Below are 19,533 nucleotides of genomic sequence, written 5' to 3'. Positions count from 1 at the left end.
AAGCTTGTGGAATTTGGTATGTTTGGGTCTCGGAACAGATTGCGATACATGGAACCTGTAGACAATAACTCAGATTTGTATTCGACTGCGGTGCAACATACAGAAGTCTGACCTACCTAACCCTGTCTATCTACAAGTGGCATTCAATACCTATGGATCCAGAAGTGACCCTCACATGACTCGGTGATATAGTTAGTACGATGTACATGCATGTACTCCGTACCCAACCAACACTCTTGCCGAAACAACGTTGAAGCATATGATGTACTGTAGTAAACCCTTAAGCCACCTTCCCAGTCCTAAACAAGCAACTAGATACATCCTCCTAGTCCTCGATGTATAGATGCACATGACCACGGAAACCCCCCGTTCGTCCGACGCTTATCTAGGCCCTAATCTCGGGGCAGCGGAAGTCACTCTCCCACCTCGGTTTGAGGCCCAACTCAAGCACGGTCCCTTCTTTTCCCCTGTACCTGGACGCTGGGAGTTCTAGAATCCCTGAGAAAATCCGGGGTGTAGCTGAGCTTGTGTGGAGAACTGGAGCTTGTTTAACTGTCCCTGAGATTTAAGCTTAAACCAAAATTACCAACCGTATTGGTATGTATTATTTACATACGTAATTTTGGATACTGCAAAGGGGTTATTGTGCATTTCTCGAGGCTACCACTTGCGCAATGTGCGTACGCGTAGCCTAGTGTAATTGTAGATCGTGCTGTCTGCATGTATGTACTGTCTAGTGTATGTGATCTATCTGGGTTTACGAATGCAAGATTGTGACAATAAATGCCTCGTAACATTGATATTATCCGACGGGACATCACACGATCTAAATCCCCCGGTAGTGAACATATGAAAATGAAATCTAATCAACGGAGAACCATGTACGTCGGCACCAAGGACCGGGTCTTTTCGTCCGGGCGGGAAGTAACGCCATACCCTCAGCAAAACAGGACAGACGCCGGGGTGACATCCACGGTAGTAGACCCTCCCCGGAATCCCGCAAAAAACAAGTCATATCATGCCATGCATTATACCACAAAAACAGATGCAACGGACACACGCTGCAAAAAGGACAAACATCAAAGAAGAATTAAACTGTTTATGCGCCGAATTCCTTGACGTCGCTCTTCTTGCCCTGGAGAGCAAGAGGAACGATGCCACTGACGTGCATCTCAGGACCGTAGACGTGCATGTCCAGGCCGAGTTCGATACCGACAGACTTGATGTTCTTGAGGCCCTCCTGGTAGTTGGGACCAGCACGGCGGACCCAGATCTGGACCTTGTGCTCGTTGAGAACGGGGGCGACCTCGCGGATGGCACGGATGACACCCTTGAAGGTGCTGGCAACGTTGGTGAAGTTGGCAATACCACCACCAATGAAGAGGACCTTGCCCTCGGGGTGGGTAGGGGCACGCAACATCAGGTCGAGGACGGTACGGGCGTAGTTGAAAGTCTGGGTCTCGGTGGGAGCACCAGAGTACTCTCCGTAGTTAGCGAGCTCGCTAACGAAACCAGCGGAGGCAATGGCATCGGCGTAGACGACGGAAGCACCACCACCGGCGACAAGAGTCCACACACGGCCGTTGGCGTTGAGGACGGTCAGCTTGAGGGAAGCACCGGTCTTGGCGTCCATGTCGGAGATGAACTTCTCCTCCTTTGACAGTTCGCGACCGAAGGGGGCGGGGAACTCCATCGGCGGGCCGGCGTCGATGTTAACCTTGCCATCGTTGGAGGCGGCGATAGGGGAACCGAGGGCAGCAGGGCTGCGGGCAATAGCCCACTTGGTACCGCACTCAAACTCAGCAGTCTGGTCAAGCTTGGCGGCCAAATCCAGGAAGTGGACATCGGCAGAGGTGGCGTCAGCGTTGGGGATGACAACCAGGGGGTTGATCTCGAGGTAGGTGAACTGGCAGTCGACGTAGACGGCGTAGAGGCGGGAGATGAAGTCAACCAGGACATTGTGAACGCCCTTGGGGACCTTGCTCAACAGGGTCGCGGCAATTTCCTCATTGGAGGGGTATTGCTTGAGGTTGACGGGGATCAACAGCTTCTCAGCCTTAGCATCGACATCACCAACATCAACACCACCCTCGTGGGTGAAGAGGATCCAGTCACCCTATGATTGAGATGTCAGTTTTCGTTCTTCTCCTACGATTGAACGCAAATTGCGGGGAAATCTTACCTCACGGACGGAGTTGATGTTAATGTAGTATTCGGTCTCTTGGGGGTGAGGCACGAAAGGCTCAACCAGGAACTGACGGAGGACACCGGTGACAGTCTCAACCTGGACATCCTTGGTGGCGCGAGCCTCAATCCATTCCCGGGCCTCAGCCCAGGTCTTGTTCAAGGCGAGCAGACCACTCTTACCACGACGCTTGATCAATTGATCGGGTTTGGCAACGAACTTGGCACCGGGGGTCAGGAGCCAAGGGAAGGAGACCTCAGCCTGGTCGAGGACATCCTTAACAGCCTTATCATCGGGGAAGTGAAGGGAGGCAAGACGAGCAGGAGGGTTGTGTGTTGTGGAGGGAGGAAGAGGGGTAGGCTTAATGACCTGGGCGCGAGTGAGGTGGTAGTTGAGGATGGCCTTGCCGTCGGCCTCGAGGATAGATTTGGCGGACATGATGTGTGAGTGAGGAATTAAGGAGAGATGGGAGGAGAGAAGAAAGACAAGAAGGGATTGATTTGAGCTGGAAGGTAAGAGAGAGAAGGGGAAAAGGTGGGAAAGGGTATGGAGTGTACCGCGTACACAAAAAAAAGTTGTTCTGGATATTACAGCGTACAACTCGGCAGGTCCCACCTGTTGAGGGACATGACCAGAATAGATCAAAAGTCAAAAGGTGGGGTGGTCCTTCGTTGGGATTTCCCCACCAAGGTATCCGGTACTTGGAGATACACTCTGAATTGTACCTGAATTGAGGTACTTTCTAGCCCCTGGTACCTCGGATGATGTGCGGGATCTGTTGAGTTTGGCAGACCGCCGAAACATTATTACGATCTATACATTTTTTTTACAGACTGAGATTGTACTTTGTAATGGGCATTGTATATTGAATATCTATGGTAATAGCTGTAGTATCTACTTCGAAGCAATATAGAGACCTCAAATATCGATATTTCAACCCTCAATGGCATATTTGTCCCAAATAAATACCCCATAACGCCCCAATATGGCCCTCGGTATCATGCACTGGGTGGGTACAGTATCGTCAGTACCCGGTACTTTGCGGACTGCCAAGTGTTGAGCTGTGCGGATCCTGTCTGGGACGAGCTGTACGGTGTATCTGCGAGTACTCCGAGTACAACTGACCCCGCGGATTTTTCTCAACAGCTGCTTCTTTTGCCCCCTTCTCATCTTCTCCTTTCTATCTCACCTCCTTTTTCTCCTTCTCCTAATCATTCCTCCCCTTGAGCGGCTTGTTTACACATAAAGTGAGTAAAGTTCTTTTTTCTTTTCCTTGCCCATTGCTTCTCCGCCTATCCACCCCTCCAACGGCCTTCTTTACAATTGCCTAGGACATTGGACAATTGGCTCGAAATCCAACTTGCATGCTAATTACGAATTCAGATTCATCATGCCCTCCGCCTCCCTCTCCGCCAGCAATGGCGTGCAGTCTGCCAACGATAACATCACTCGCTTCGCTCCTCCCAGCCGTGTCATCTCTCCCCTCCAACACAGCCTCTTCCACAACAAGACACGATGCTTCGTGTAGTAAGTCATAGCTTCGATCCTGTGGTCTTTGTTACAAGCTAACAAGAGCAGTGGTATGCAACCCCGAGCCGTACAGGGCATGCTTGACTTCGATTTCATCTGCAAGCGCTCGACTCCTTCCGTAGCGGGTATCATCTACACCTTCGGCGGTCAATTCGTCAGCAAGATGTACTGGGGTACTAGCGAGACCCTTCTCCCTGTCTACCAGGATGTTGAGAAGGCTATGGCCAAGCACCCCGACGTTGACACCGTTGTCAACTTCGCCTCTTCCCGCTCCGTCTACAGCTCCACCATGCAGTTGATGGAGTGCCCCCAGATCCGCTCTATTGCCATTATTGCCGAGGGTGTCCCCGAGCGTGTATGTTCTCACTATTGCCCAAGTCATCTCGATAAAGTGCTAACGGCTACCAAAGCGTGCTCGTGAGATTATGGTCACGGCCAAGGAGAAGGGCATCACCATTATTGGCCCTGCCACTGTCGGTGGTATCAAGCCCGGTGCGTTCAAGATCGGTAACACTGGTGGTATGATGGACAACATCGTCGCCTCCAAGCTGTACCGCAAGGGTTCCGTCGGCTACGTCTCCAAGTCCGGTGGTATGTCCAACGAATTGAACAACATCATCTCCCAGAACACCGACGGTGTGTACGAGGGTGTTGCTATCGGTGGTGATCGTTACCCCGGTACCACTTTCATCGATCACTTGCTCCGTTACCAGGCTGAGCCTGAGTGCAAGATCCTTGTGCTGCTCGGTGAGGTCGGTGGTGTTGAAGAGTACCGTGTGATTGAGGCCGTCAAGAACGGCACCATCACCAAGCCCATTGTCGCCTGGGCTATTGGAACTTGCGCCAGCTTGTTCAAGACCGAGGTCCAGTTCGGCCATGCCGGTGCCTCCGCCAATTCCGACCTCGAAACTGCCGTTACTAAGAACAAGGCCATGCGCGAGGCTGGCATCCACGTCCCCGACACCTTCGAGGACCTCCCCCAGATCCTCAAGAAGGTCTACGACGCCGAAGTCCAGAAGGGTTCCATCACCCCCGCTCCCGAGCCCGTTGTGCCCAAGATCCCCATTGACTACTCCTGGGCTCAGGAGCTCGGTCTTGTCCGTAAGCCCGCTGCCTTCATCTCCACCATCTCCGACGACCGTGGCCAGGAGCTGCTCTACGCCGGTATGCCTATCTCCGATGTCTTCAGAGAGGATATCGGTATTGGTGGTGTCATGTCTCTCCTTTGGTTCCGCCGCCGCCTGCCTCCCTACGCCAGCAAGTTCCTCGAGATGGTTCTGATGCTGACTGCCGATCACGGTCCTGCTGTCTCTGGTGCCATGAACACCATCATCACTACCCGTGCTGGCAAGGATCTTATCAGTGCTCTCGTTTCCGGTCTGCTGACCATCGGTTCTCGTTTCGGTGGTGCCCTGGACGGCGCCGCTGAGGAGTTCACCAAGGCTTTCGACAAGGGGCTGAGCCCCCGTGACTTCGTGGACACCATGCGTAAGGAGAACAAGCTGATCCCCGGTATCGGCCACAAGGTCAAGTCCCGCAACAACCCCGATCTCCGCGTCGAGCTCGTCAAGGAGTTCGTCAAGAAGCACTTCCCCAGCACCAAGATGCTCGACTACGCTATCGCTGTCGAGACCGTCACCACCTCCAAGAAGGACAACCTGATTCTCAACGTCGACGGCTGTGTCGCTGTCTGCTTCGTTGACCTCCTCCGCAACTGCGGTGCCTTCTCCCCCGAGGAGTGCGAGGACTACATGCGCATGGGTGTCCTCAACGGACTCTTCGTGCTTGGCCGCTCCATCGGTCTCATTGCCCACTACCTCGACCAGAAGCGCCTGCGCACCGGTCTCTACCGTCACCCTTGGGACGACATTACCTACCTCCTCCCCACCTTGCAGAAGGGCGGTGCCGAGGGCCGTGTTGAGGTCAACCTGTGATTTTGTTTGTGATGTTTTGCAGCGCCGTCCGCTGGCATATAGTCCGTCCATTCAAGACGGTGGAGTTTGGATGGTTCATCCCTTGGTTTTTATTTTCTTATGTTTTCTGAGCAGTTATGTTTATCGATGTGCTGCATCCATGTGGAATGACCAAGTTGACGGGTCGACACCGAAAAAAGGTGCAACCCGGCTACGGATCTGATTTAATTCGTTTACAGTAGATGACTAGATCTCTTTGGAATAATGAACGTGCCATTGCCGCATGATATATTTTACTGTATTCATCGATATCAATAGGATAGTTGAGACCTTGCAAGTTCACGTGTTGTCATAGAGGGACTCCAATTTACCTCAGCATGCTCAGACCAAGGCGAGATATCAACCCACGGAGAACTGGGATAGTCTGGGAGGGAGTTGATTGACTGGTGCTTTCTGGCGTGGGTGCAGAAGACCATGTGAGGTTGCTGCGTTCGCTCATTTGACTAGTACACACGCTTCTTCCTCTTTTTTGGAGTACTTTCTTTCAACGCTGTCTTATATGCATTCTTCAAGACAGTCACAAGACCCTCTGAAATCTCATCCGGGAAACCCCATGTTTCCAACGTCGTCCGGAGATCCGTTGCCTGGAGAGCTTCACGCTCCATAGGGGTGGCATTTTGGATATATGCCGCAAAAAAGGCACAGTCTTCATCTGTCAGGATGCACGAGCGATTAGGTATGAACACCGCGTCTTTATAAAAGATTGGAGCAGTCTCAGCGGCCCAATCTTTCAAGTGGTTGATGATGATCTCGTTCATCTTTCGTGGGTTGGGAGGTCTGCGAGGAGGCTTGCGTTTTGGTGGACGTCGATTTGGCATGGTGTTCAGGCAGGTATGGAGTCAACGATGGCACGATAAGGTTGGTTTTGCTAATCAGGAGTGGCTCTGCAATACATGCTTCATGGACGTTGTGGTGGGCGAGCAATCATTTCTTGACGAGGTTCCAGCAGAAAATAAAAGGACAAATTTCTCACCCACTTTGGCAGGGATATATGTAAATTTAGTATCAATAGATTCAGCTCAGAAATATGCAGAAGAAGTAGAAGCCTGATTTTCAATAATCGCGTTGGTGTACGAGAAATCGCGGAATCTCTTAAAACTTGACGTGTGAGTGGGGCCCCTGAGAGGGGAAAATAAAAGGACAAGGCTGAGGGAACTGAGGTATCCTTATCGCTTATCAGTCGCAATCTTTTTAGTTGCAACCTCAGCTTCAAGACTTCCGGGCCCTACATCCTCTACCCAGTGAATTGGTATTGATCCACCTCTATAACCTTCCAAGAAGATACCCAATACTTCTATCATTTCTCTGACGCCTTGCATCTACCTCAAACCTCAATTCCGGGCCACACCAAACACTATCAACAACCTAGCTACTCACACCTTCGCATAACGACACAATGGTCCGCCTCAAAAGCCGCTACCTCCTCATCGACATCCTCTACCCAGACCCATCAACCTGGCCCTCAACACCAACCTCCAAACCCCCCAACCCCCAACTAGCAATCCACTCCCCAACCTCCGACACCCTGACACCGGGCTTCCTGGCCAAGATGATCCGCGAGTCCGTCGCCGAACTATACGGTGACTGGGGAATCGGCAAGCTAGGTGGTGCCTCAGCCAGTGGTATAACAAGTATGCTGACTCTAACCCATCCTTAACGAGCAAATCACTAATTCTTATAAACAAGTAAAATACCTTTCGCCCGCAACATCAACAGCAATAATCCGATGTCCCCGCGCTGCTTTCCGCCTCGTCTGGTCTGCGCTTACTTACATGTCCGGCGTGCCGGAACCGGGACAGAAGCGCGCGGGGACGGGTCGTGAACGCGGGTGTGTATTTCGCGTTTTAAGAGTTTCTGGGACTATGCGCAAGGCGGAGGAGGAGGCTATTCGACGGGCGAGGAGGGAGATTGTAAGGGTTAAGGAGGCAGAGGAGAGGGGGGTTCTTGGGGGACTTGCTGGTGGGGAAATCGCTGTTGTTGATTCTGTTATGGATGTGAGTGAGGATGAGGGGATGGATGATTGAGATGGAGTCGGGAGGAGGCTGTGTGTTAAATGTATGTTTATGAATGAGATACCCCCAAGGTTTCGGTGCGCTAGAGTTATGCATGATTTATTTGGCTATTGTACATTGATTATAAGAGTTTGATATAGGTTTCATTGGAGGATTAGGACTTGCGATAGACGCGCACACCGCTGTCTGGCATCTCCCGCTTCCATTTATCTAATTCCTCGTCGAAATCGTGCCCATCATCCTCGTCCTCCGGGCTGTCGGCTGCACCCGTGGTCTCGATCTGACTCGCCTGGTTGCGTAGACGAACCTCCTCTTCCAGATCCTGCTCCTCCTGTTCGTCGTATTCGTCCTTGGCATCGAGCCAGCGCTCCTGCACGTCTCGCACGTCCATGGTCCCCATACCCTCTCGAACGGCGACCTGCCAGACACTGTCATTGGCGCCTTCGGCAGGCCCAAAGGCGTATCCAGAGGCACGGTCGATGGAATGTAATAGACTCATCATGCTCTTCTTGTCTTCGACGGCCAGCGTCTCAAAGCCAACGAGTCCGAACTCCTCGACCAGATCGATGATTGTCTGGTTCAGCGCCCCGAACTTCTCATGTGAGAATCGCGAGGACTCGTTTTCCAGTTCTGGGAGCAGGTATGACAGGTCTTGGACTTCGGTGTAGAAGTCTAGGTTGAAGGGGAGCGGGGCGTAGTTGGCGAGGTTATCGATTTTGGTGAGGACATTTAGGTGTGGGAGGTCTAGTTGGAGCATGGCGCGGAGGGAGAGGAGGAGGGCGGAGATGTACATAGAGGGAAGGGTCAGGGTGTAAGAATCGACGAGATGGATTACGATGAGCTGTTGAATAGGATACTGGTTAGTTGGATCTCATTTGACTGATACATTTGTCACTCACCCTGATGCCCATCTTCTGGAGCTTGAAGAATATGTTTCTTAATGAGGAGTGGTGTGTGAACAGCTCGACTTGCCCGGGGCAGTCAAAAAGAAGGTAGTCCTCTAGACAGCCACAGAACATGTCAGTAAAAGCGAAGCCAGAGTGAGTGTGGCTGTCAGACTTACCACCAAGCTCCTTCAGCCCGTTCTCCAGCCAGTCGAAGTTGGCTTCGAGCTCCTCGAGCGCATAGAGCACACCACCATTCGGACCCAACTTGTCTTCTTCCATAATGTCCTCTAAAGTGACCAAGTCGCGTACGTCCAGCGCACAAGGGTACGACGTCGCGTCGTTGGCGGGGTCAAGATTGATCACAGAGCATTTCCGGCCGATTGCGCCGAGGAACTGATGCATGCCGTTGCAGTATGTAGACTTGCCGGCGCCCGGTGGGCCTATCACCAGTTGTGCGAAGGGCATGTTGGCAGTTTCGAGGAAATGTGAGGAGCAAGTGTTTGTGTTGAGAAATGATGTCAAGCAGCTTTTTTTCTTATCGTTGCGCGGGGAATCACAGGGCGGTGACGATGGCAAAAAAGGCAAGGGCGACGGGGAGCTTGCGACTTGATCGCCTACAACTCCGCACAGCTCCCCAAAATGGCTCGTAAGTGCTCCCTCCGCTTTGCGCGTTATTGTATTTTACATGACCATCTGATTCATTCTTATAGATCAATTCACTGAGCTGGCATCCCCGCCCTCCGATGCTATCTCAGCACTGAAGTTCTCCCCCGAGCCCAACTCCACGCGGATCGTCGTATCGTCTTGGGACAAGAATGTGTACCTTTATGAATTGCAGGATGAGAACGGAAAAATTGGTGAAGGCAAGCTGCTTCAAAAGTTCGAGCACCGTGCCCCTGTCCTGGATGTCTGCTTCGGCGAAAATGAGAACGTGATCTACACAGCTGGACTGGATTGGGACGTACGAAAGTGAGTTATCTCCCTCCATTGAGTCCTTGGGCCATCAGGGCCATGGTTGAATTGAACACATGATCCTAACATTACTCTATTTAGGATTGATCTGTATACCTCCGAACAGACCGTGCTTAGCAGCCACGAAGCCGGTGTCCGCCATGTTATTTACAGCCGTGAGCACAATATCGTCATCTCCGCCTCATGGGACTCAACACTGCACGTTCACATGCTAGATGCCGGTGCAAACCCCGACTCCCTGCCCATCATAGTACCTCTCCCCTCGAAACCATTCTCCATGTCTGCTACCGCCACCAAGTTGGTGGTCGCAATGGCGTCTCGCGCACTGCACATCTACGACCTCAAGGCCCTCGCCCTTCTCACTGCACAATCAGACGGCACAGCCCCAGACGGCAACCGCGTCGAAGTTGAGCCCTGGCAGCGCCGTGAGAGTAGTCTGAAGTTCATGACTCGCTGCGTGGCCTGCATGCCTGACGACGCTGGGTATGCCACCTCCAGCATTGAGGGTCGTATCGCTGTCGAGTGGTTCGACCCGTCGCCTGAGTCGCAGGAACGCAAGTATGCCTTCAAATGTCACCGTCAGACTGGCGAAGACGGCGTCGACGTCGTCTACCCGGTCAACGCATTGACTTTCCACCCTATCTTCGGCACTTTTGCGTCCGGAGGTGGTGATGGCGTTGTTTCCATGTGGGATGGAATCCACAAGCGCCGTTTCCGTCAGTACCCGAACTATCACAATAGTATTTCAGCCCTTGCCTTCAGTGCCGACGGTAGCCATATGGCAGTGGCAGTCAGCCCTGGGTTTGAAGACGGCCATGACGAGGTCCCCGAAGGGACCGTCAAGATTTTTGTACGGAAATTGGGCGAGACCGAGGCCAAGGGCAAGGCTGCCAAGTAGGTCCCAACAAGTCCCTGTTCTTTCTCATGATTCACTTGAAATGAAGCGTCTGTCCAATGTTGATACCACAGTCCAAATCTTATAAAATCACAATGCAAGCATTCACCAGTTCATTCGTAATTTTCCAAGGATAAACAATCAAATCTTGGTATCGTCTATGTTAATTTACGTAGTCTCATATCCTCCAAAAATCACAACTCAAAACTCCCATCCCATATATCTACTCAGCCTTGCGAACAGCAACCGTGCCATCAGCCATACCGAAGTAAGCCGCAACAGGCCGTTCACCACCAACACCACCAGCAGCAGTAGCCTGGGGACCAGTCAAGCCCCGGAAGATACCAACGTCAAGCACACCGGAGATGGCCTTGATTTTGCTAGCCAATGTCTCAACAGCCCACACACCGTCCTTACCGTTACCGTCATGGCCAGCCTCGAGATCGGCCTTGATCAGCAAGGGCTTGAAAGGAGCATCGATGATGAAGAAGTCCTGATCGGTCTTGAGAGGACCTTCCTTCACGCTGGCGGACGGGCGGATGACGGGGTTGACGCTGCCGAGTTCCTTGAGCTTGGTGATAACGCGGTGGGCAGCGATGGGAGCAACTTCGACGGGGATGGCTTTCCAGTTGGTGAGGAGACGGGGCTGGAGTTTGCGGTGATCTAAAATGCGATCGGTCAGATTAAGTTGTGATCGCAAAAAGTCCAATGGCAAAGAAGAAAAACATTTGCGACAGAACTTCCGTCAACCCGAAACAGACCGAAACGAATTGAGAATCAAGGGTCAATTCCAAACTCACCAGCAACACAGATGAATTCCTTCGCTTGTGTAGCGACGATCTTCTCCTGGAACAAGCAGGCACCACCACCCTTGATGCAGTTCAGATCCTCATCGACCTCGTCCGCGCCATCGAAAGCCACGTCCAGAACAGTGCCGGGCGGGATAGCATCGAATTCCACAGCCGTGAATCCCGCATTGATGATCACCTGCTTGGACTGGTAACCCGTGGGGATGAACTTGGTAGCGGAGATGTCGACGCCGAGGGCCTTGATGGCTTCGACGACGTAGACGATTGTCGTACCGCTGCCGATGCCGACCCACTGGGCATTCTTGGGGTAGTGGTTCTCGACGGCGACCTTTGCGGCGGCGCGCTTGGCTTCTTCGACGGCGGAGGCGGACATGGTGGACATGGTGGGTTGGAGTCTGGGAACTTTGAGGGTTAAGAATGTGGGGGAGAATCTCCCGGTGAGAAATCGAGGGGAGATTAGCCGGGTTTGGATCATATGGAGCTCGGGTACTTATGGGTATGTTGGACAATTAAGTAGGTATTAGTTAATAGAATAGGATAATAAAATGAAATGTCCTAACGTCAGGGTAGTGGTGGAGTTTGGCTTCTAATTTGAGCGCCATCAAGGTGAGCCATGACATCCCATGGGAGGTGACATACCAACGGCTGAATGTTTAAGCGGTTATTGACAGTTTGACTGGTAGTTATATAGTCCTCTTAGATATGTCTAATCAAGGTACAGCTATGTATCTTTAAACTGGTACAATAAGGATCTAAACCAGCAGCCATTCTAGCCAAACAGTCCCGATTAAAAGCCATGCTCATGACAAATCTTATTAACAACTGGCAGAACTTCGTCTGTAGAATCAGTTAGCTTCAGCATTGCCTGCATAGAAGTCTGTCATACTCATAGCGGTTTTGAGACCACACTTGTCCATGACGCAGCGTCTACCGGCTTTCGCAACCGCCGCCTGGGAAGCGCAAATACAATTGAAATCGTCTGTGACACAGCTGGTCTGCTCCGTCACGACAGTGTCTATACAAGGAACTGCGCAGGAGGGGATCTCATCCCGAGGCGAGGCATGGGCGAGGATAGCAAAGATGAGGGTGGCAACGGTGAATTTCATTCTGATTCTTCTAGTCGATCTCAGGGGTATCCAAGGTGCAAAGATGAGGTGGAATCGATGTGATGAGCGTGCGGTAATGGATGGTATAAATTTGGGGATCGGCCAGGTACTTGAGGATCAGTGGGGGTTCTCTTCTTTCAGATCTTCCTTTGATGCATGATGAACAATGTTAAGTGTCTTAATATTGTTCTTTGGTGTAAGACTGAACCCGAATGATGTTGATCCCATGTGGATCTTGTTTCATCTTCATTCATATCCTAGATGTTATGCAGATTCGATATCGAGTTCCTCACTGGAGAGATGAGACAGATGCTATTCCATTGTGATCCCAGCGCTGGGTATCACGTATGAAACGGTACGGGATGCTTGGCTTACGCTCGGATGCGATGGTAACCTCCGATCGATGCTTGTTTAGCTGCAAAACACAAGCTCACAATCACCATGACCGCCGAATTCATTGGCTACAATGTTCTCATGACGCTGAAAGAACCAGCAGGTGGACGGTTGGTGGGCCAGGTCGCCAACGTCTTCGGGCAGCGTCTGCTGCTTCAGGATGGTGAGAATGAGGGGAGATGGTTGACGGAGCCGTAAGGCGATGTCACCGTAAGCTTCTTATGGAAGAGATCCCCTGTGGCTCTGGCCACCAGGGTTGTAGGCGCTGGGGGACGGACGGCAGTCGGGTAAAGCGCCGCTGTATAAGGGTGTTGTGGCGAGTCGCGGGGTGATCGACCGATGAACACTTCACATATGACTCCCCACCTGATCGATGGGCATCGATCACGTTCGTCAACTTCAGGAAATGCGTCCTGCCCGTGACCACTGCCACAATGGACGCCTTCCTCATAAGCTTGTGGAGAGTCGTGAAGTAGACATATAAAGTAGTATGGGTGGGACCCTGTTGATTGGCGGAAAAGTATTGGGCCATTGGCGTCCATTGCCATGAGATCCTAGGAATTCTTAGTTCTGTATGCTAGAAGGAAGTTAGTGGCTGGTAAAATCCCAGAGGTGAAGACGAGGACTCGGAATTCAAGGCATTAAGCCTCTTGCAGCCTTGTAAATTAGGCAACGAGCGCTTACTAAAAGCAGTCGCGCATCAACAGGTCGACCACAGCTCCCTCAATCAATAACTCACACAATTGCATAGCAATAGCATAAACAACACGGGAACTATTCTAACAAACAGTCTGGTAATGGTTTGAGCTTCGCCTAAAAAAAGCAAAGCTCCATCAGCTTCCACTACTTGATATCCACCATGACGGATGCTTTCCCCGCCGCCCTGACAGGGCCAACCTCCAAGGAGCGCAAATATGATCGTCAACTCCGTCTGTGGGCGGCAACTGGTCAACAAGCGCTTGAGGATTCCCGCGTATTGCTGGTGAACTCCGATGGCCCCCTCGGTCAGCACAACACCGGTGTCTCAGGTGTTGCGGGCGTTGAAACCCTCAAGAACCTTGTACTGCCTGGAATTGGTGGTTTCACCATCGTGGACCCAGCAGTGGTTACCGAATCCGATCTGGGCGTGAATTTCTTCTTAGAAGAAGATTCCTTGGGCAAATCCCGTGCCGAGGAAACCTGCCGTTTACTCAAAGAATTGAATCCAGATGTGCAGGGACATTACTACGCTAAGGTATGGTTCTCCGAGTCTCATATAAGGAGGTAAAGTCTAATCCAAAACAGCGCGTCGAGGATCTCCTCTCAGACCCTCAATTCTTGCCTCAGCATAAGCTGGTCATCATCTCTGGTCCAATTAGACGTTCAACACTGGCTCCTCTGACCCAGGAGGCAAAGCAACTTGGTATCCCCGTGCTGTACCTGCATTCAGTCGGGTTTTTCTCCACCTTCTCCGTGCAATTGCCGGCTGAATTTCCCATTGTCGAGACACACCCGGATCCAGAGTCAACCCAGGACCTGCGTCTGCTAAGCCCGTGGCCCGAGCTAGTTGCCGCCGCAGCGAAATTAGAGAACCTAGAAACCATGGATGACCACGAGCATGGCCATGTGCCTTATCTTCTTCTCCTGCTGCACTTCCTAGAGCAATGGAAGCATTCTCACCAGGGCAATGCCCCAAGCAACTACAAAGAGAAGACCGAATTCCGCGAATTCGTGCGGTCCCAGGCACGAACCTCCAACCCAGAAGGCGGGGAAGAGAACTTCGACGAAGCAGTCGCTGCTGTACTGAAGACAATCACACCATTCAGTCTCCGCAGCTCAATTCGCGAGATCTTCGAGATGAACGAATGCCAACAGCTGACCGCATCATCGCAAAATTTCTGGCTCATCGCGTCAGCCATCAAAACCTTCCACGCCACCCACGGCGTCCTCCCTCTCCCAGGCTCCCTCCCAGACATGAAAGCCCAATCCGCAGACTACGTCTCCATACAAAACATCTACAAAGCCAAAGCGCGAAAAGACCTATCCGAAGTGACAGCCACAGTCCGCCAGCTCGAGACCCAGCTCAACCGCCAATCCGCAATCCCAGACCGCGAAATCGAAGTCTTCTGCAAGAATGCCGCACACATCAAGGTCGTGCGAGGCCGCGAAATCCCCCAGATAAGCATCGACAGCGACGCGTCAACGCTAAACACCATCCGCAACGAGCTCAACACGCCCGACTCCCTGATCCCGATCTTCGTCGCCATGCAGATTCTGGACTCCGTCGTCGACGAGATCCAGACTAGCAGCCTGGAAGAGGAGCGCTCTGTGGATGACGATGGACTGTGGAATAGCCACACGGAACGCATTCTCGCGCTGCTGACGGGCGCAGACGGGGCTGCTGTTGGGCCAGAAGCGCGGGCGCAGATCGCCCGGGCGACTAAGGAGCTGAGGAGGGCTGAGGGGGGCGAGTTGCATAATGTTTCTTCGTTGACGGGGGGTCTGGTTGCGCAGGAGGCTTTGAAGGTGTTGACTAGACAGTATGGTCCGCTGGATAATACTTGTGTTTTTGATGGGGCCCGGAGCAGGAGTCAGATGTATAGGCTGTGAGGGACTTTGCTATGGACCTTGCAATGCGAGTACTACAGCGTCTAGGTGTCCTTTGAATTTCTGGAAACGGTATTCGAAGCATTTTATGATTTATGATTCCGTTTTGTGCTTTTATAGATCTGCATTCAAGCGTAGGAAACGTAAGCTATTTGGTTTTGCTGTCTCATTGACATGAGCTTGGTCCGGATATGATATGTGTGGACCGTTGGACATGAGGTGTCCTTTCGGCGAGAAAGCTGAAGCATCCTCGTAGGAATGTTTTGAACAACCAGGCCCAAATGTTGTGACGGCTGCGCTGTCGAGGTATACTGACCGGTGCAACCCTCATTGGAAGAAAGGAGGAAGAGCGCCCAAGACGCCATTGGAGCTTTTCAGCCCTCAGTATGATCCATCACGGAGCAGAGACAGAAGGCGCATATACCAGGCCTTATGGAGACTCAACCCCGCGCGAGTTCCCAAATGACAGGGAATTCACTTTCGCAAGCAACTGTTCAGAACACTGTTATCGTGTAAGAAATGATCCAACGAATTCCCTCAACGCTTCCTGGACTTCTGGTTCCGGTTCCGCTTATGACCCTGCACAGCCTTACTCTCAAAGAGCTTCTCCTTCCCGAAGGCAGAATCCGCAACTCGCAGATAACTAACAACGCCCTGGTCAACGACCGCCATAATAACATTGCGGTATCCATGCCGCAATCTCATGTACATCATGCGATCCATCTTTTCCCCGCGCGGGGGATCCAGCGGGGTGCTTTCGAGTAAGGAGCCGAGCTGCATCAGCGTAGGCATGGTAGTCTGGTCGCGTGTACTTACGACCGCGATGCGAAACTCTGGAGGTGGGGGTGCGGACTTTTTGAAGGGGGTTGAGGGTTTGTAGACGTGGAAGACGACGCGGAAGGGTGGGGTGGTATCTGAGGGGTGACGTTCGGGTGCGGTGACTGGGTCGTACCAGGGGATTATGGCGAGTTTGCGGTATACATCCACTGATACATAGTGTTAGAAAAGAAATAGCCCATTTGGGCGAGATCGAATAGTAACTCACTGTAATGGCGGTGGATACCAGTGCCAATGATAGGTCCAGTGGCCGTAGAAGCCGTTGAGTAAGGGTCATGGATCCATTTGAACAATGACGAGAAAATGCCAGCTAGACCAGGTCCAACTAGTCTGGGTGCCGGTTCATTAATATCTGGTGTATCCGACTCCTGCGGCTCGATATCATCGCTCCATCCGGGAGCTCGAATGAGCGTATAACCCAAACGCTTAAGACCAGTATAAACAGAGTACCGCTCCAGTGTCAGACCGCCGTGGCCGATGAAGCATGCATATGCAGCTTGCAAGCTCATGGGAATGGAGAGGTCTTCTTCAGAGCCCGTAGACCCGGACGGGCTGGGCCATCTGATATCCAGACTGCCTCTCTCGATAAGATACAGGGCTTCCTCGGGCAACAGCCAGACACGGCTCGTGGGATCTGCTTGGCCCATGGATTTGAAGAACTGTCCTTTTGGATTCGGCACGTAGACACAGGCATCGGGCGAAACCCTGGTAGGCTTTGGCGCGGGTTTCGTGGGGTTGGGATTTGCGCCCTCCCCGCCGGCTTTCGGTGTCGCCCGATCGGCTGGAGGCGTATACCCATTGGGCGCGTAGAAAGCTACGATGCGTGTTTTGGGGGCGTGGAGGCGGGGGTATGAGAGCGCATTGTGCATGGCCCCTCGCGAAGCGGAGAGCACATCGGCTTGGTGTTCTGTCGGGTTTGGTTCGAAATCTTTTTCGCCGCGGCGAGGGATATTGGGGGATGATTCGGCGAAGCTATAGATATATCAGAGGTAAGCGATTGAAGATTGTGGTCGTCATGTCGGACAAGACCTCGTACAAATTGAGGTGATTCAGGAAGCGGAAGTCCTGTGTCTCGTCGGACAGGTCAACCTCTGGCGGTGGGACAGCAGTCGCAGAGGGAGTTTGAATCACGTCCTCATCTGCGTCGGCCATGATGAATACTTCCTTGTCTAAGACTAGAAACTGGGATTTCGTTGCGGAGAGTCAACGGAAAAAGATGCGCTTATCGATAAGAGGGTTTCCGTCCGAGCGTTTGATTTCCATCTCCCAGCGCCAAGCCAAGCTTTGAACCTCAACACTCATCATGAAAGCCAGAAAAGCACACTCGCAAAACCAATTACGGCTGCCATCGAACCAGGTACATTGCAGACCGCATCTGTTCATCGTCTTGGACGATGTGTTGGACGATGTGTTGGACGATGTGTGTCTGAAGCAGTCGAATTACACGGATAATCAACGGATAATCAACGGATAATCAACGGGCGAGGGTGTCTCTCCAGTTGGCAGTGATACATTGAAATGAAATATGCCGAAGCCCGACTCATACTGGCTACCATGCATATGATTGGTGAAATTATGTCTGTGCTGGCTGAAATCACATGCAAGAAGAAGAAAAGCGTATATCCAGCGTCCCCCATCTATGAAGTTGTACCCCAAATCCAGCTTGGGTTCGCTCTCAACTTGCCCTATAGCTTCGCTGTAGGTTCCAGCAGATGCCTCATCTCAGCGTTCGGGTATTCGACATTTTGAGATGAATCAGGTCGCTGTCGATCCCATGCCCATCTCTCCACCAATTCGGGCGCCAACTCGTCCTCCATCATCTGGACGATGTATTTCCCAAGCACTGGGAAGAATTTGTAGCCGTGGAACGAGCCACAGGAGGCAACATACAATCCCTTGGAGGCGGAGTGTGGAGAAATGATGAAATCGGAGGTGGTGGTGAATGCGTCCCTTTGTGAATGTCAGATCTTCATTCTCGAATCTTAGATGTTTGAGGAGCACTTACCAGCAAATACGGTGTTTCTTCATCTCCCAAGTCGCACTTTCGGGTCCGTACCACAGATTTCTTGACTCCACAATGTCTTGCTTGAGAGGCCCAGGAACTTTCCACTGGTTGTAGTCGTGTGTCGGTGGGGGAGAAGAGATATAACGACCGGGCAGAACCTCTCGAGTATTTGTGAAGATCTTCGATCCCCACCACTTCATCTCTCCGTCCTTGGTAGGTGGCAGGCTACCAATGAAGGGTTTACCTGTTGACGATTAGCGCCTTTCTGCAAAATCTACATGGAAAACAACATACCCTCCTCGGGTGTATACCCCTGGAAGCCCACAGGCATGTCTTTATACTTCTTGAGCTGCTCCTCATTGAGCTGTGCCATTCCTGTCGTAATGCCAGCAGCCAGAATCCGCTCTCCAGCTTTGAGGCCAGGGTTGCCGCTCTTCGCAGCGCTCCACTCTAGCAGTGTGGGAGTGAAAGAGCCCGCAGCGACGACAACATGCGTGGCTGACAATCTCTCTCCAGACTTTGTCTGAACACCAGTGCAGGAGCCGCGACCATCGAATTCCAAACTTGCAACTTCAGCAACCACGTATTTGGCGCCCAGTTCCACACATCTTTTGGTAACTGCTGTCAAAGCATCTCCGGCGGCAGCCCAGCCACTGGCCCTGTTGATGAGGACCTCCTTGACTCCGGTGTAATCAGCATTATCGAAGATTCCGCCGTAGAGCTTCCGCGCCTTGGCGACAGGTAGAGCGATGATATCGTCATTGCGGCCAAGCTCTTTGTGGTGGCTGATGACGTTCTGCGCGTAGTCGCTGCGGCAATTCCAATAGACGCCAGTCTGGTGGAAATAGGGCTTCCATAGAGGGTCTGACTTGAAAATGTCCTGGGCTTCAAGAGCCAGTTTGCAGTAGACCTTGTCGTCGTAGTCGGCGCGAACGACCTTATTCCAATCCCATGATGCGGCTACACGGGAGTCGGCGTCATATGCGTCTCGATCCACCAGAGTCACCGATGCATTGGGATACTTCTGAATGAGATGATAGGCAGTCGAGACTCCAAAGACACCAGCGCCGATGATGAGATATGAGGGGTTGTTTGACGCCATGTGTGAAACGAGTCAATGCGACTACTGATGCTTAACCGTCCCGCTCCTGATTAAACCTTGGTCCTTGGGTGAATTGAGAGAATGATCGACAATAAAACAGATATAGGGAACTTCCAAGGTTATATATGGATCCAATTGCTTCGAGTGGAGTAACAGCTTATCCAGCGATTACGATCTAATTCTGTATCTCCAATAATGTCAATTCCGGTCTCGCTCGGGGAACTTATGTCGGGATGATATC

At 52.0% G+C, this 19,533-nt stretch overlaps 12 protein-coding genes across 12 annotated transcripts; 5 read left to right on the top strand and 7 right to left on the bottom strand.

Moving 5' to 3' along the window:
• Window positions 1-1,099: 1,099 nt before the first annotated feature.
• On the bottom strand, window positions 1,100-2,623 carry aclA (putative ATP citrate lyase subunit (Acl); the record flags this gene model as incomplete). Its single annotated transcript, XM_056670947.1, has 2 exons — window positions 1,100-2,116; window positions 2,183-2,623. 2 exons carry the CDS (start codon window positions 2,621-2,623, stop codon window positions 1,100-1,102), a joined length of 1,458 nt encoding a protein of 485 aa, XP_056517320.1.
• A 952-nt stretch (window positions 2,624-3,575) lies between these two features.
• On the top strand, window positions 3,576-5,649 carry N7515_010203 (uncharacterized protein; the record flags this gene model as incomplete). The annotated part of the gene is made up of 3 exons (XM_056670946.1): window positions 3,576-3,712; window positions 3,764-4,070; window positions 4,126-5,649. 3 exons carry the CDS (start codon window positions 3,576-3,578, stop codon window positions 5,647-5,649), a joined length of 1,968 nt encoding a protein of 655 aa, XP_056517319.1.
• Window positions 5,650-6,131: 482 nt separating this feature from the next.
• N7515_010202 (uncharacterized protein) lies at window positions 6,132-6,506 on the bottom strand (the record flags this gene model as incomplete). The annotated part of the gene is made up of 1 exon (XM_056670945.1): window positions 6,132-6,506. The coding sequence occupies one exon, from the start codon at window positions 6,504-6,506 to the stop codon at window positions 6,132-6,134; it is 375 nt and encodes a 124-aa protein (XP_056517318.1).
• Window positions 6,507-7,084: 578 nt separating this feature from the next.
• Window positions 7,085-7,712, top strand: N7515_010201 (Rpp14/Pop5 family protein; the record flags this gene model as incomplete). Its single annotated transcript, XM_056670944.1, has 2 exons — window positions 7,085-7,319; window positions 7,375-7,712. 2 exons carry the CDS (start codon window positions 7,085-7,087, stop codon window positions 7,710-7,712), a joined length of 573 nt encoding a protein of 190 aa, XP_056517317.1.
• A 142-nt stretch (window positions 7,713-7,854) lies between these two features.
• Window positions 7,855-9,052, bottom strand: N7515_010200 (GTPase GPN2; the record flags this gene model as incomplete). The annotated part of the gene is made up of 3 exons (XM_056670943.1): window positions 7,855-8,541; window positions 8,600-8,700; window positions 8,764-9,052. 3 exons carry the CDS (start codon window positions 9,050-9,052, stop codon window positions 7,855-7,857), a joined length of 1,077 nt encoding a protein of 358 aa, XP_056517316.1.
• Window positions 9,053-9,226: 174 nt separating this feature from the next.
• On the top strand, window positions 9,227-10,457 carry N7515_010199 (WD40 repeat domain-containing protein; the record flags this gene model as incomplete). The annotated part of the gene is made up of 3 exons (XM_056670942.1): window positions 9,227-9,233; window positions 9,298-9,556; window positions 9,641-10,457. 3 exons carry the CDS (start codon window positions 9,227-9,229, stop codon window positions 10,455-10,457), a joined length of 1,083 nt encoding a protein of 360 aa, XP_056517315.1.
• A 220-nt stretch (window positions 10,458-10,677) lies between these two features.
• N7515_010198 (ribose-5-phosphate isomerase RKI1) lies at window positions 10,678-11,645 on the bottom strand (the record flags this gene model as incomplete). Its single annotated transcript, XM_056670941.1, has 2 exons — window positions 10,678-11,117; window positions 11,255-11,645. 2 exons carry the CDS (start codon window positions 11,643-11,645, stop codon window positions 10,678-10,680), a joined length of 831 nt encoding a protein of 276 aa, XP_056517314.1.
• A 405-nt stretch (window positions 11,646-12,050) lies between these two features.
• N7515_010197 (CFEM domain-containing protein) lies at window positions 12,051-12,369 on the bottom strand (the record flags this gene model as incomplete). The annotated part of the gene is made up of 2 exons (XM_056670940.1): window positions 12,051-12,100; window positions 12,150-12,369. The coding sequence occupies 2 exons, from the start codon at window positions 12,367-12,369 to the stop codon at window positions 12,051-12,053; spliced, it is 270 nt and encodes an 89-aa protein (XP_056517313.1).
• A 441-nt stretch (window positions 12,370-12,810) lies between these two features.
• N7515_010196 (uncharacterized protein) lies at window positions 12,811-13,053 on the top strand (the record flags this gene model as incomplete). The annotated part of the gene is made up of 2 exons (XM_056670939.1): window positions 12,811-12,956; window positions 12,993-13,053. 2 exons carry the CDS (start codon window positions 12,811-12,813, stop codon window positions 13,051-13,053), a joined length of 207 nt encoding a protein of 68 aa, XP_056517312.1.
• Window positions 13,054-13,621: 568 nt separating this feature from the next.
• On the top strand, window positions 13,622-15,351 carry N7515_010195 (NEDD8-activating enzyme E1 regulatory subunit; the record flags this gene model as incomplete). The annotated part of the gene is made up of 2 exons (XM_056670938.1): window positions 13,622-13,996; window positions 14,047-15,351. The coding sequence occupies 2 exons, from the start codon at window positions 13,622-13,624 to the stop codon at window positions 15,349-15,351; spliced, it is 1,680 nt and encodes a 559-aa protein (XP_056517311.1).
• Window positions 15,352-15,885: 534 nt separating this feature from the next.
• On the bottom strand, window positions 15,886-17,337 carry N7515_010194 (tRNA-splicing endonuclease subunit SEN54 family protein; the record flags this gene model as incomplete). The annotated part of the gene is made up of 3 exons (XM_056670937.1): window positions 15,886-16,334; window positions 16,394-17,157; window positions 17,222-17,337. 3 exons carry the CDS (start codon window positions 17,335-17,337, stop codon window positions 15,886-15,888), a joined length of 1,329 nt encoding a protein of 442 aa, XP_056517310.1.
• A 533-nt stretch (window positions 17,338-17,870) lies between these two features.
• On the bottom strand, window positions 17,871-19,292 carry N7515_010193 (NAD(P)/FAD-dependent oxidoreductase; the record flags this gene model as incomplete). Its single annotated transcript, XM_056670936.1, has 3 exons — window positions 17,871-18,135; window positions 18,191-18,434; window positions 18,485-19,292. 3 exons carry the CDS (start codon window positions 19,290-19,292, stop codon window positions 17,871-17,873), a joined length of 1,317 nt encoding a protein of 438 aa, XP_056517309.1.
• Between the last annotated feature and the right edge of the window lie 241 nt (window positions 19,293-19,533).

Source organism: Penicillium bovifimosum (genome assembly GCF_028826915.1).
Source record: "Penicillium bovifimosum strain IBT 22155 chromosome Unknown utg000008l_segment0_segment0, whole genome shotgun sequence".
NCBI lineage: Eukaryota > Fungi > Ascomycota > Eurotiomycetes > Eurotiales > Aspergillaceae > Penicillium > Penicillium bovifimosum.
Note: the sequence above shows the minus strand (reverse complement) of the source record. Positions and strands in the feature narration are given on the sequence as shown.